General features: G+C 57.4%; 1 protein-coding gene across 1 annotated transcript; it reads right to left on the bottom strand.

Annotated features, from left to right (window-relative positions):
* Positions 1-2,526: 2,526 nt before the first annotated feature.
* WFDC3 (WAP four-disulfide core domain 3) lies at positions 2,527-10,610 on the bottom strand. Its single transcript, XM_039498129.1, has 5 exons — positions 10,458-10,610; positions 9,778-9,921; positions 7,658-7,801; positions 5,551-5,685; positions 2,527-2,893 (listed from the first exon to the last, which is right to left on the bottom strand). The coding sequence occupies exons 1-4, from the start codon at positions 10,531-10,533 to the stop codon at positions 5,552-5,554; spliced, it is 498 nt and encodes a 165-aa protein (XP_039354063.1). The 5' UTR covers positions 10,534-10,610; the 3' UTR covers positions 2,527-2,893; position 5,551.
* Positions 10,611-13,738: the final 3,128 nt, after the last annotated feature.

The raw sequence follows: 13,738 nt of genomic DNA, 5'->3' as shown, positions 1-13,738 counted from the left end.
AGGCACCCGGGGGGGTGGTAGGTAATTGTCCCAGGTCACTGGGTGGGGGCTCGAGCCGGTTTTGCATTGTGTTATTGAAACGGAACCCCTGGATACTGAACCCAGCCCTTGTTGCTGCCAACTCAGAGGGGCAGAAGGGTTACAAGTAATTGGCTCTTTTCATGTTCAAAGCTCCTTATGAGCACTAACGAGGAGCTGTGCAACCATTGCCCGGGCAGTCACCCTGGCATGGAATGTTCTCTTGGGGAAACTGAGGCGCTCAGAGGGGAAGGGTCTCGCCCGAGGCCCCTGTGTGAGGCAGGGCAGGACAGAGCAGAGTGGGGAGTAGGATCCAGGCGCGCCAGGCCACCCAGCCCCCTGCTCCACGGGCTCCCGGCCCAGTCCCCTCCAAGCCAGCTGAGTTGTAGTGAGACGCAAACATCTTTATAACCCTTCCCTGCACCGGAGCCACGGTTGGCTCAGGGACCGATGCAGGAGCTCGCCCCCTGCACCGGACTCAGCACATGGCTCCCGTGGCTTGGGAGGGGCCACTCTGACTCTTGCTGGGTTCTGAGGCTGTCAGTCAGGTGAGGGGACGTCTCCTGTAGGCTGATGGGGCTTCTGGGGCCCGGGGGATTTGACCCCACAGCTGGGCTTGCTCACCCCCTCCGGCATTGCCAGGACACTGGGACCTGCTGCGCCTGGGCTGGTTCTTCAGACCAAGCACCGAGCCCTATTTAGCAGCCCCATGCGCAGAACAAGAGGGAAGGTGCTTCTCTGCCAGCTGGGGGATCCTGCAGGGCCGCCTCCAGACCCCAGCACGCCAAGCGCGTGCTTGGGGCAGCATGCCGTGGGGGGCGCTCTGCCGGTCGCCGGGAGGGCGGCAGGCAGCTCCGGTGGACCTCCCGCAGGCGTCCCTGCGGAGGGTCCGCTGGTCCTGCGGCTTTGGTGGAGCATCCGCAGACATGCCTGTGGGAGGTCCACTGGAGCCGCGGGACCGGCGACCAGCAGAGTGCCCCCTGCGGCGTGCCGCCGTGCTTGGGGTGGCAAAATCGCTAGAGCCGCCCCTGGGCTCCTGGCAGCCCCTGGCCTGGTGTTGGGACGGCTGTGGCAATGTCTGTGGCTGCTGAGCATTTGTGCAAAGCCCGTATTGCCTCTCAGGTGGGGCTGTGTCCAGAGGCAGAGAGCAGGCAGGAGGCTGCTGGTTGGGGTGTCTCTGGCTGGGGGAGGGGGAGTCCAACTGGCCGATGCAGGACACCAGCAAATGAGCCTGGACCCATCCGCGAAGGGAACCCTCTGGGCAAGTGCCCTGAGGCTGATACCCCCGCACCGTGCACTCGCCGCCCAGTGCTGCAGGCCGGGTTTGCCCTCCCATTACAGATTTGCCATCAGCGTTATTTTCCCTGGATGCATTAGCTGCATTTGTCCAGGTCCCACCCTCGTTTCCTGCTTCTCTCCTGCTCTCCTCACTGGGGCTTGCAGTGCCCCACGCAGCTCTTAGTGTCAGCTGCCAGTTCACATGCGTGCAATCCCGTCAGTATCCCAGGCAGCCTTGACGGCCATTCTGGGACCCAGGGGAGGCGGCGCTGCTGCAGGCTGCACGGTGGCGGGGTGGGTTGACACAGCGACCGCAGTCCAGTCATGCCCGGCTGGAGGAGTGAGCATGTTGGCACGGAATGGCTTGGTCTTTAGAACGTAGCGTGTGGTTCGCTTAACTGCCAGCTGCTTGCAGGGGGTTCTCCTTGTATGGGCACCCAGATCCCCTGGTGCTGCTTGCCCGTAAGGGGTGCATAACTCTGTCCTGGTCTGGAAGAGCTCAGGTGCTGCTCCCTGGGTGTACTGGTGGGGCGGTTAGGCCTGGCTGCAGCATTTAAAGTTGGAGGGAGGAAGACGCATGGAGCACAGTGAGCTGGCAGCCTGCCTGGAGACAGGGGCTCTGGGGAGCTGGAGCCTGCCTGAGCCCTTGGGCGAGGGGAGGAGCGTGCCAGCCCCTGGGCTGTGGAGCCAGCTGAGGCTAGACAGCTGGGTGGTCTGCAACAGTGGAGGCCCCCTGCGATCAGGTGGTGACCAGCCAAAGGGTTGGTTGTTTCGGCATCTCTGCTGGACTTGGGTAAATAACGCTGTGGCCCTGGACGGGACTGACCCCTATGAAGCGGCCTGGCCAGAGGGCCAGGGACTCTAAGGCTGGATAGGCCAAAGGGCCGTGGGGGAACCTGAGACCGAGTTGCTGCCTGGCTACCTCTGCCGCAAGGGGGCGTGCTGGAGCCCTGGAACGAGCAGGAGGGGGAGAGACACCCTTGTTCTACAAGGGACTGGAGTCGGATTGAGCCCTGGTTAGCTCTGGGGGCCCTGGGGCTGGTCTCAGATCAGGGCCAGCCCCGGAGCACGTTTCTCGCTGAGTGAATTGTCTCCCTTTGAGAGCTGCGGGTCAGCACAGGCCTGGCCTGGCTCAGCCTGGGGGTCTCATGACCGGGGGTCCTGGGAGCTGCGAGAGGTGTGCGGGGCACCGCCACGGCTGCGAGCCGGGGGTGATAAAGCAGAAGTGGGTTAATGCATCACACGTTTATTAAGAGAGAAAAGGTTCTCTGCAAAACACAGCGGCCTGAGCTGAGCTGGCCAGAGAGGAACACACCCCAAGGCTGCAGCAACAGCCCCTGTGTCCCTGGCCAGGGCCCCCAAATTCAGGACACAAAGCAGTCCCTCAGCAGGGCACCCCCCGAAGCAGTTAATGGAGGGCAGGGGGTGCTGGGGGAGTTAGTTACCAGAAGAGAAGAGCGACTGGGGAATGGAGCATCCTCCCCAGCCCTTGTAGCAGATCCGTAGTGGAAGGACTCCTCAGCCCGGCTCCGACGCCAGGCAGGTTGTGAAGCCATGGCATGCAGAGGGGTCCAGGCCTGGGGAGGGAGCGCAAGCCCTGGAGAGACGGAGGGGACATGAGTTAGAGCCCGAGTTCCATAGAATGGTCCCAGCCCCCACGCCGTTCTGCTCCGTTCCACGCCCATTGCTGCGGCATCCGACCATCCAGCAGGTCTGAGTTAGGAGATGTGACACAGTCTGTGTTCAGTGGCATTCCCTGGGGGTTCGCTGCCTGGGCTCCCCAGAAACCCAAACCACGGATTTTCTCCCCAGCTTTTACACGAGACAGTTGTTTTCCTTCTAAATCACATCTAAGAGGCTACGAGACACCGCACACCTGTCTGCCCTTTGAATCAAACTCTCTCTGTAGATTGTCCCTTGTTCTATTGTAAACCCTGAATTGTGAAACCGAATCTGCACTCAGACGGCACCTGGAGAGCCAGGGGCGGCTCTACAAATCACGCTGCCCCAAGCAGCGCGGAGCGCTGCGCCGCCCTTCCCCGGTCCCGCGGCGGGTCCCCTCTTCCCGCGGCTCCGGTTGAGCTCCTGCCGGCAGGTCCACCGGAGCCCGGGACCAGCGGACCTGCCGCAGTCATGCCTGCGGGAGCTCAACTGGAGCCGCGGGAAGACGGGACCCGCCGCAGTCATGCCTGCGGCAGGTCCGCTCGTTCCGGGCTCCGGTGGACCTGCCGCAGGCATGACGGCGGGAGCTCAACCGGAGCCAAATGCCGCCCCCCGGGAAACGGCCGCCCCAAGCGCCTGCTTGGTGCGCTGGTGTCTAGAGCCGCCCCTGTGGAGAGCATCCGCCACATTTAGAAGCCGCTAATGGATTTTGCTTGTTTTCATGGCAGAGGCTGGCTGCACTCTAGAAGCCAGAGGCACTGGATAGCTCGCAAAGGGACCCGAACGATCCAATCACCGAACTAAGGTACAACTTTGAATTATTAAAGGAAATTGCTTAAAAAGGGGGAAATTTTGGTGAATAACATGGGCTAATTCTGAACTACAGCCCCTGAAATGAACCAAACCTCAAAAGCCTCTGCTGAGAAAAGGACTGAAGCAATCTGTTCTACACCAGAGCCATCTCGTGGGTGCGGTGGGAAGCAGCAGAGAATTGGCAAGAGCTGAAATCTGATCACCCAGATGGCAAGTGGGCACTGGACATCAGAGCAGGCCTGGCCTCCCCTCCCCCAACAAGCCCTGCAGTCAGGGTGTGTCAAGCTGAGGTCACCGCTGGGCTCGGGACAGAAACCCTAGTGGGCCCAGCAGCTGCCTGGAGCAGCTGCATGCGAAGGACTTTTCTCCCAGCCCAGGTTAAGAGAGTAAGAGGTGAGACTGAGATTGTGTTTCCCTTATACTCTGTGACATCAGAACTGCGGGTTTCTTGCCAAAGCCTGGGCTACACTCAAAAGTCAGGTCAGCTCCGTGGCGCGGGGTGTGAAAACCCCACACCCTGAGCAGTGTAGCTAAGTGGCCTGATCCCGGTGCAGACAGCGCCAGGTCACTGGGAGAATCCCTCCGGCGACCTAGCTCCGGCCTCTCGGGCCACGGGAGACCCCTCCCCTCGGTGGAGGCAGCTGTGCGGCTGGAGCATTTCACATGCAGACGAGCCCTAGGCCTGTGCTCCCCAGTGAGAGCTCCAGTATCGTGGTGGATGTTGACTAACGCTGTCTGCACGCGCTCCAAGCAAACTGGCCGTGGCGATTTGAACCACAGCTTTAAGCAATTGCTTTCGATATTCTAAACTTGCCCCTTTTGGACCCATTCATTCCATTAGCAGGGGCCTTAAAGACAAGTGCATCCTTAGTCCTTGGAGAAACACTGGCTGGGTGACACATGACTTAGATCCTAACGAACTGGCAGTCGAGTGTCAATGCAATAAGAAATCGCAGTGATTTGAACTGCTCTTTGGTGCACCTGCCGAGCCGCAGGCCCAGGCTGTGACACTTGCTTGCACGACTGTATTTGTGTTGAGCAGAACTTTGTGCCCACACGTGACTGGTGAAGCTGTGATGGCAAACGGCTGCCGGTCTGGGGAAGTAAGAGATTGTCGGGTGGTTCAGAATAACCCAGTGGCCCGGTGTGAGAAATCCTGCTCAAGTTAAACATTGAATTGAAGCTAGTAAGGAAACACTCCCTGGACTCACTCCTACTAGAGCCTGTGCAAATTCTGCCCATCACACGGATCCTATTGGCAAGCCTAGTTTGTTAGATTTCAGCTTTAAAATCTAACCACCCCTCGGAAAACTCCTAACGTGCCCCCCCTTTCATGCTTGTCACTGGAGGTGCTGAGTGACGGGCTCACTGTGCCCGGGAGCTGCTTCTCATCTCTGCGCTGCTGCTGCTCATTAGAGACGCTCTGGATTCCAGGCTCACCACGAGAGAGCGCGAGTGGCTGTGAGCACCTGCTGGCCTGGGGAACCCACAGCTGGTGCAAGCAGAGCCCAGCTGGTCTCACTAGGAACACCCCCATCCACGCTACTGCCTGTAACTGCCCACGGATGGGCCCAGCCAGGAGAGAGGAATCCACTTCTGGCTTGGGCTAAGACACCGAGCCCTGGGCAAATTGGCAGGTCCTGGTTTCTCACCGAATGAGCCTGACTCCTCCCACTATCCATTAGCTCTTGAGGTGGACGTGGGGGTCCTGTGATTGGCACATCCCCAGTGTCCGAGCCTGGGGAAGGGCTCTGAGCACAGCGATTCCCCTAATCTTACCTCAAATTACTCTTGTACAGACGTGGCCACACCCATTGCTGCAGCACTTCTGTCCTGGAGGACAAGAATCGTCCCCCTGGCATAACTCCACACAGATCCCAGGGCCTTGGGGCCTGGGGCAGGCTCCAGGTCGCACTGCAATGCAGAACAGGCACATGGCAGTCAAGCAGTATTGTCCTAAAGCTGCCCTGACTCTGTCCCCGCCTCCCTGCACAGCTTCTGCCTAGGACAGGCCCCTGCCCACTGGCTTCCTGCGCTGCATGTAGAGACCTGGTACCCAGAGCTTCTGTCCACTATGCAGCCTCCGCTCCCTGCTCGTCCCTTCCCCCTGGGCGAGGGCCCCAGCCTGCTGCTGAGCCTGGAACAGGAGGGGAGAACTGCTGGGTTCTCTGGGCCAATCACCCGCATGCTGCATGCAGCCAGCAGAACTCACCTGGCACCACCGAAGAGGTGGGGAGCCCGCTGGCTTTCGGGGAGAGTGTGACGTTATTGATATAATCTGGGACCATATAGAACATGGTTGCAACCAAGGTTCTGTAGTGGCACCAAATCTTATGTAAAGGGGGTCGTATAAGGTGTCTAAGACCAGGTTATGGGTTGCTGGTTATGGTTATGCTGTCTGTGTGTATGTGTCATTTTGTAGTTGAAGTTATGAATATTGGCTCTATAGTGTCTGTATTTTAAATCTGTGCTCTGCTTCTGGGTGACACCCCAGACAAGTTGGTGTTAGCTCTGCCCAGCCTGCTTGATGGCCCATTAAGGACCATCAGCTACACAACTGACCCATGGAGAGGAGGCAGATACACCTTGTAACTCAGCAGGGTGTGCAGGGACTTGCCCATGTGACTCCAGACTCCATTTTGCTGTAATTTTCCACAGTAAGAACAAAGAGGTTCTTACACCTGGAAAAGCCTATATAAGGCTGATGCCTCATCTCCATCTTGTCTTCAGTCCTGCTTCATACCTCTGGAGGGACTTTGCTACAAACTGAAGCTCTGAACAAAGGACTGACTGACCCATCCCAGCGGGGGATGTCCTCCAGAGACTTGATTTGAACCTGCAGTTTATTCTATCACTGCTACAAACCTGAACCAAGACGTTTGCCATTACTGCATGTAATTGATTCCATGTAACCAATTCTAGCTCTCATCTCTTTTACCTTTTATGAATAAATCTTTAGATTTTAGATTCTAAAGGATTGGCAACAGCGTGATTTGTGGGTAAGATCTGATTTGTATATTGACCTGGGTCTGGGGCTTGATTCTTTGGGATTGAGAGAATGGTTTTCATAACCGTTCATCCCCAGGGTGAGTGGCACTGGTGGCAATACTGGGAAACTGGAGTGTCCAAGGAAATTGCTTGTGTGACTTGTGGTTAGCCAGTGGGGTGAGACCCAAGTCCTCTTTGTCTGGTTTGGTTTGCCTTAGAGGTGGAAACCCCCCCGCCTAGGGCTGTAACTGCCCTGTTTAAGCAATTGGTCCTGAATTGGCACTCTCGGCTGGGTCCCGCCAGAACCGCATCGTCACAGAGAGTCACAGAGCCCAATGGCACCTGAGCCCCTCTCCTCCCAGCTGCACTAGCAGGGCCGAGGCCAGGAGTACCAGCTGCTTCCAGGGGAGGCTCCCATCCTACCTACGAACAGAGCAGGGCAGGAGGGGAAGCCACTTGGCCTTGGACAGACACCGGGTCTCCCTGCAGCACAGAACAATCTCCTGGCAGTCACACCCCTTATCTATTACCTGGAGACACCAGCTCAACCCTACCAGCTCCACCTGAGAACGCAGGGTGGGTGTGAGCCAGGCTGTGAGTGGGAGGGAAATGGGCTGGGCTAGGAATGAAGAGACACCCCATGGCCTGGCCCCGGCCTCGTGAGCTGGGAGCTCACCATAGGGGAGAGGAAAGAAACCACCACATCCAGTCTGAGTAGAGACTCTGAGCCCCGGGGGCAGTGGGATCATCCAGGGCTGGTTAATGGGACTGGGGTTCTGCCCCTTCGCTGAGTGACCCCAACCCCTCCTCCCTGCTTGGTTAGGGACACATCCCCCCAAGGTGCCAGGAGGGTCCGAGTCCAGGGCAGAGTCTGACATGACCCTGGGTCTGACCTCACCTCGTGGTCGGGTTACTGGTCTCATGCATTCGTGGCCACACCCATTGCTGCAGCACTTCTGTCCTGGAGGACAAGAATTGTCCCCCCGGCATCTCTCCCAACAGAGCCCCGGGCCTTGGGGCTTGGGGCAGGCTCCAGGTCGCACTGCAATGCAGAACAGGCACATGGCAGTCAAGCAGTATTGTCCTAAAGCTGCCCTGACTCTGTCCCCGCCTCCCTGCACAGCTTCTGCCTAGGACAGGCCCCTGCCCACTGGCTTCCTGCGCCGCACTTAGAGACCTGGTACCCAGAGCTTCTGTCCACTATGCAGACTCCGCTCCCTGCTCGTCCCTTCCCCCTGGGCGAGGGCCCCAGCCTGCTGCTGAGCCTGGAACAGGAGGGGAGAACTGCTGGGTTCTCTGGGCCAATCACCCGCATGCTGCATGCAGCCAGCAGAACTCACCTGGCACCACCGAAGAGGTGGGGAGCCCGCCGGCTTTCAGGGAGAGTGTGACGTTATTGATATAATCTGGGACCATATAGAACATGGTTGCAACCAAGGTCCTGTAGTGGCACCAAATCTTATGTAAAGGGGGTCGTATAAGGTGTCTAAGACCAGGTTATGGGTGGCTGGTTATGGTTATGCTGTCTGTGTGTATGTGTCATTTTGTAGTTGAAGTTATGAATATTGGCTCTATAGTGTCTGTATTTTAAATCTGTGCTCTGCTTCTGGGTGACACCCCAGACAAGTTGGTGTTAGCTCTGCCCAGCCTGCTTGATGGCCCATTAAGGACCATCAGCTACACAACTGACCCATCGAGAGGAGGCAGATACACCTTGTAACTCAGCAGGGTGTGCAGGAACTTGCCCATGTGACTCCAGACTCCATTTTGCTGTAATTTTCCACAGTAAGGACAAAGAGGTTCTTACACCTGGAAAAGCCTATATAAGGCTGATGCCTCATCTCCATCTTGTCTTCAGTCCTGCTTCATACCTCTGGAGGGACTTTGCTACAAACTGAAGCTCTGAACAAAGGACTGACTGACCCATCCCAGCGGGGGATGTCCTCCAGAGACTTGATTTGAACCTGCAGTTTATTCTATCACTGCTACAAACCTGAACCAAGACGTTTGCCATTACTGCATGTAATTGATTCCATGTAACCAATTCTAGCTCTCATCTCTATCTTTTACCTTTTATGAATAAACCTTTAGATTTTAGATTCTAAAGGATTGGCAACAGCGTGATTTGTGGGTAAGATCTGATGCGTATACTGACCTGGGTCTGGGGCTTGATTCTTTGGGAATGAGAGAATGGTTTTCATAACCGTTCATCCCCAGGGTGAGTGGCACTGGTGGCGATACTGGGAAACTGGAGTGTCCAAGGAAATTGCTTGTGTGACTTGTGGTTAGCCAGTGGGGTGAGACCCAAGTCCTCTTTGTCTGGTTTGGTTTGCCTTAGAGGTGGAAAAACCCCCGCCTTGGGCTGTAACTGCCCTGTTTAAGCAATTGGTCCTGAATTGGCACTCTCGGCTGGGTCCCGCCAGAACCGCATCGTCACAGAGAGTCACAGAGCCCAATGGCACCTGAGCCCCTCTCCTCCCAGCTGCACTAGCAGGGCCGAGGCCAGGAGTACCAGCTGCTTCCAGGGGAGGCTCCCATCCTACCTACGAACAGAGCAGGGCAGGAGGGGAAGCCACTTGGCCTTGGACAGACACCGGGTCTCCCTGCAGCACAGAACAATCTCCTGGCAGTCACACCCCTTATCTATTACCTGGAGACACCAGCTCAACCCTACCAGCTCCACCTGAGAACGCAGGGTGGGTGTGAGCCAGGCTGTGAGTGGGAGGGAAATGGGCCGGGCTAGGAATGAAGAGACACCCCATGGCCTGGCCCCGGCCTCGTGAGCTGGGAGCTCACCATAGGGGAGAGGAAAGAAACCACCACATCCAGTCTGAGTAGAGACTCTGAGCCCCGGGGGCAGTGGGATCATCCAGGGCTGGTTAATGGGACTGGGGTTCTGCCCCTTCGCTGAGTGACCCCGACCCCTCCTCCCTGCTTGGTTAGGGACACATCCCCCCAAGGTGCCAGGAGGGTCCGAGTCCAGGGCAGAGTCTGACATGACCCTGGGTCTGACCTCACCTGGTGGTCGTGTTACTGGTCTCATGCAGACGTGGCCACACCCATTGCTGCAGCACTTCCGTCCTGGAGGACAAGAATTGTCCCCCCGGCATCTCTCCACACAGATCCCAGGGCCTTGGGGCCTGGGGCAGGCTCCAGGTCGCACTGCAATGCAGAACAGGCACATGGCAGTCAAGCAGTATTGTCCTAAAGCTGCCCTGACTCTGTCCCCGCCTCCCTGCACAGCTTCTGCCTAGGACAGGCCCCTGCCCACTGGCTTCCTGCGCCGCACTTAGAGACCTGGTACCCAGAGCTTCTGTCTGCTATGCAGACTCCGCTCCCTGCTCGTCCCTTCCCCCTGGGCGAGGGTCCCAGCCTGCTGCTGAGCCTGGAACAGGAGGGGAGAACTGCTGGGTTCTCTGGGCCAATCACCCGCATGCTGCATGCAGCCAGCAGAACTCACCTGGCACCACCGAAGAGGTGGGGAGCCCGCTGGCTTTCAGGGAGAGTCACAGAGCCCAACGGCAGCTGAGCCCGGCCCTGAGCCCCTCTCCTCCCAGCTGCACTAGCAGGGCCGAGGCCAGGAGTACCAGCTGCTTCCAGGGGAGGCTCCTGTCGTACCTACGAACAGCGTAGGGCAGGAGGGGAAGCTGCCACTCTGCCCTGGGCTGGGTTGGCAGGCGGCTGCTCTCTCTACTCACCTTGAGCAGATGCAGGCGGCAGCTGGGCCCAGAGGGCCAGGAGCCCCAGGAAGAGGAAGGTGGCCCCTGACTTCATGGTGCTGCCGGGAGCTGGGTCCAGTGCCCAGCGCTGAGCCGGGCTGGGATTTAAACCCTGGCGCAGGTGGGGCTGGGTGGGGGAGGGAGGGGCTGGCTCACAGTTGAACAACAGGGAAGTAACTTCTTCCTGACGCCATTTCACAACAGAGCTTGTGCCATAGCCCCGGAGGCCTGTCCCTGTCATCTGGGCAGGGCCGGGCTGTTGAGAAAGACCCTGGGAAGGCGGAGAGCCCAGAGCTGTTTGTGCCGTGTGGGATGGGGCTCCCCCAGAGAGGGCGGCAGCTCCATTCATGTGTGGAGCAGCTCAGGGGGGCCCGGCTCACCCCCCAAGCAAGGGTAACTGTCCCTGTAGGTGGGCTGGTGCCTGTGTGGGCAGCTCACAGATCCACAGGCTATGTCTACCCTTGGGGCTTAGGGGGAATTGTCAGCTCTCAGTGAGCTCAGAACTGGTGTGTAGCCGGAGTAGTGGGGCCATGGCGAGTGGCAGCATGAGGCGAACTGCCTCGAGGACGTACCCCTGGGTTCGGGGGCATCCGTACTCGGGATGCCAAACCCATGCCCTGCTTGCCGCTGCCAGTGCTACTCCGGCTGCACTCCATGTGTAGTGCACTCGCTGGATGAGAGCTAGCATGGGAATCATGCCCCCAGCTCCAAGTGTAGACAGAGCCACAGAGTGTCAGGCCAGATGCAGGGCACAGGTGTGACAAAGTGGGACTGTTCTTAATGTTTTCTCTGAGTACTGGGTGGGTGCCTCAGTTTACCCTATGCATTTCTTAGGTATCTAGGTGCAGGGATCAGGGTGTGTGGTTGTTGCAGAGCCCAAGAAGGACCCTGTGATACTGTCTGCACAGAGAATGGCTGACACTCTCTCTCCTGGGAATTGATGGCCTGGGCCCCTCCTCTGCAAGGTGCCACCTGAAGGTGTTGGAGAATAAAGAGATCAGGTGACCTCCTGGCCCAGGAAAGGGATAAAGCCCAGAGGGGAAGGGCTGGAGAGTGAGTCAGTTTGGAGCTGGCTGGGGATGTGGAGTTAGTGCAGATGTGGGGGTCTGGCTCACTGCCCACCCAGGATGGACCTGGCTGAGGGGTCCCGTTCACTGTACCTATACGCTCTGGTTTAGACCCTGTTCCTGTCATCGAATAAACCTCTGTGTTACTGGCTGGCTGAGAGTCACGTCTGCCTGTGAAGTGGGGGTGCAGGACCCTGTGGCTTCCCCAGGACCCCGCCTGGGCGGACTCGCTGTGGGAAGCGCACGGAGGGGCATATGCTGAATGCTCCAAGGAGAGACCCAGGAGGTGAAGCCGTGTGAGCTTCTTGCCCTGAAGACAGTCTGCTCCGAGGGAGAGGAGGCTCCCCAAAGTTCTGACTGGTTTGGTGGGGAGCAGTTCCAGAGCATCGCCTGGGGACTGCGAGACAAAGGGGCTGATCGTCAGCAGAAGGTGTTACACCCTTTCCAAAGGAAAGGTCCATCCAGACCAGACAGACTGTTGGGGGACATTGGAATTTCCCTACGTAGAGTCAACAAGAAGACAAAAGATGTTGGTTGTGCAGTGGACACCTCCCATCAGCTGAGCTTTGTAGCTGCAGGCATGTGGGCAGGAGAGAATGAAAACCACTAACAAGAAGGACTGATGATCTCTATGCGGCTTGGGCTCTGGGGTGGGAAATGTGTTTCTAGGCATAAGCAAGAGTTCCCCCCACCAACCTCCCCCCAGTGTTTAGCCTGGGTTAGCCCTAAAGGACAGAGAGAAGTGTGTCACAGTTACCTTTTGAAATTTAAGATTGTAACTCATTTGTGTTTCTATGTTTACCTGCACTAACCTTGTAAATAACTCTCTGGGTTCCTTTTCCTAGTTAATAAATCTTTAGATAGTTTATTGTAGGATTGGCTAGAGGCCTTCTCTCTGGTGTGAGATCTGAGGTGCGACTGACCTAGGCCAGTGACTGGCCCTTTGGGGCTGGGAGTCAGCTGAATATTGCTGTGATAAGGAACCAGGTATCACAAAGGTGCACTCACCTGGGCAGCGAGACAGACCGGCGTACCCAAGGGGCCTGTCTGGGAGGCCCTGGTTAGGCTGTTATGGTGCCCGAGGAGTTCACGCTTAATAACTGGTTGGTGACACCAAGGTAGAGAACTCACAGCCAGTTTGGGTTTGTGCTCTGGTTCCTAGCAGTGCCCGGAGGCTGGTTCTCACGCTCTGGAGGCACTGCTGGCAGCGGCACGGCCTGCTCAGTTCAGCAAAGCAGCAAACTGTGCCATTACAACCCTGGGATGATCTAGTCTGACCTGCAGGGCACAGGCCTTTCCATTCCTCCCTCCCCAGGATTGAGCCCAGTGATTGGGTTTGGCTAAAGCATTTGACAGAAGGGTTCCAGGCTGGAGCTGGAGCTGAAGCTTCTTGTGATAATTGTGCACAATGCCATGAGTGGCAGTGGTGGGCAGGTTAGAGGGAACACTGGGGGAGTGTCAGTGGCCATGGGGTACCAGGAATCAGGATTCTCTCTGTTCCTGTCACCAGGGCGTCGTTAGGACAGAAGCCCTGGTGATCTCTGGATAGTGTTCCCACCCCGCACCTGCTGTGGGTCTCCACATGGGGTGAGCGCCCTGAGGCAGCAGACAGGTAGGGTTGCCAACCATCCTGGTTTCACCAGGAGTCTCCCGGAATCGGGCTCTATCTCCCAGAGGCTACTGAAGCCAAACTGGGAGATTTTAGGCCACTAAAAGTCTGGTGGTGCAGCCGGGCTATGGCAGGCGCCCTGCCAACCCTGGCCCCATGCTGCTCCAGGAAGCAGCTGGCACGTCACTGTGGCCCGTGCTGGGGGAACCGGGGACTATGTGCGCTTCCCCTGCCCGCAGGCACCGACTCCACAGCTCCCATTGTCTGGGTCTGGCTAGTGTGGGGAATTTTCCTGGCGTATGCACTACCCCGGTGAAATGGGCTAGTGCAGGGGTAGGCAGCCTATGGCACACGTGCCGAAGGCAGCACGCGAGCTGATTTTTGGTGGCACTCACACTGACCGGGTCCTGGCCACCGGTCCAGGGGGCTCTGCATTTTAATTTAATTTTAAATGAAGCTTCTTAACTGTTTGTAAAACCTTATTTACTTTACACACAACAATAGTTTAGTTATATATTATAGACTTCTAGAAAGAGACCTTCTAAAAACGTTAAAATGTATGACTGGTACGCGAAACCTTCAAT

The sequence above is a fragment of the Mauremys reevesii genome, linkage group 13 (assembly GCF_016161935.1).
Source record: "Mauremys reevesii isolate NIE-2019 linkage group 13, ASM1616193v1, whole genome shotgun sequence".
NCBI lineage: Eukaryota > Metazoa > Chordata > Testudines > Geoemydidae > Mauremys > Mauremys reevesii.
This window is presented reverse-complemented; position numbering and strand designations above follow the sequence as displayed.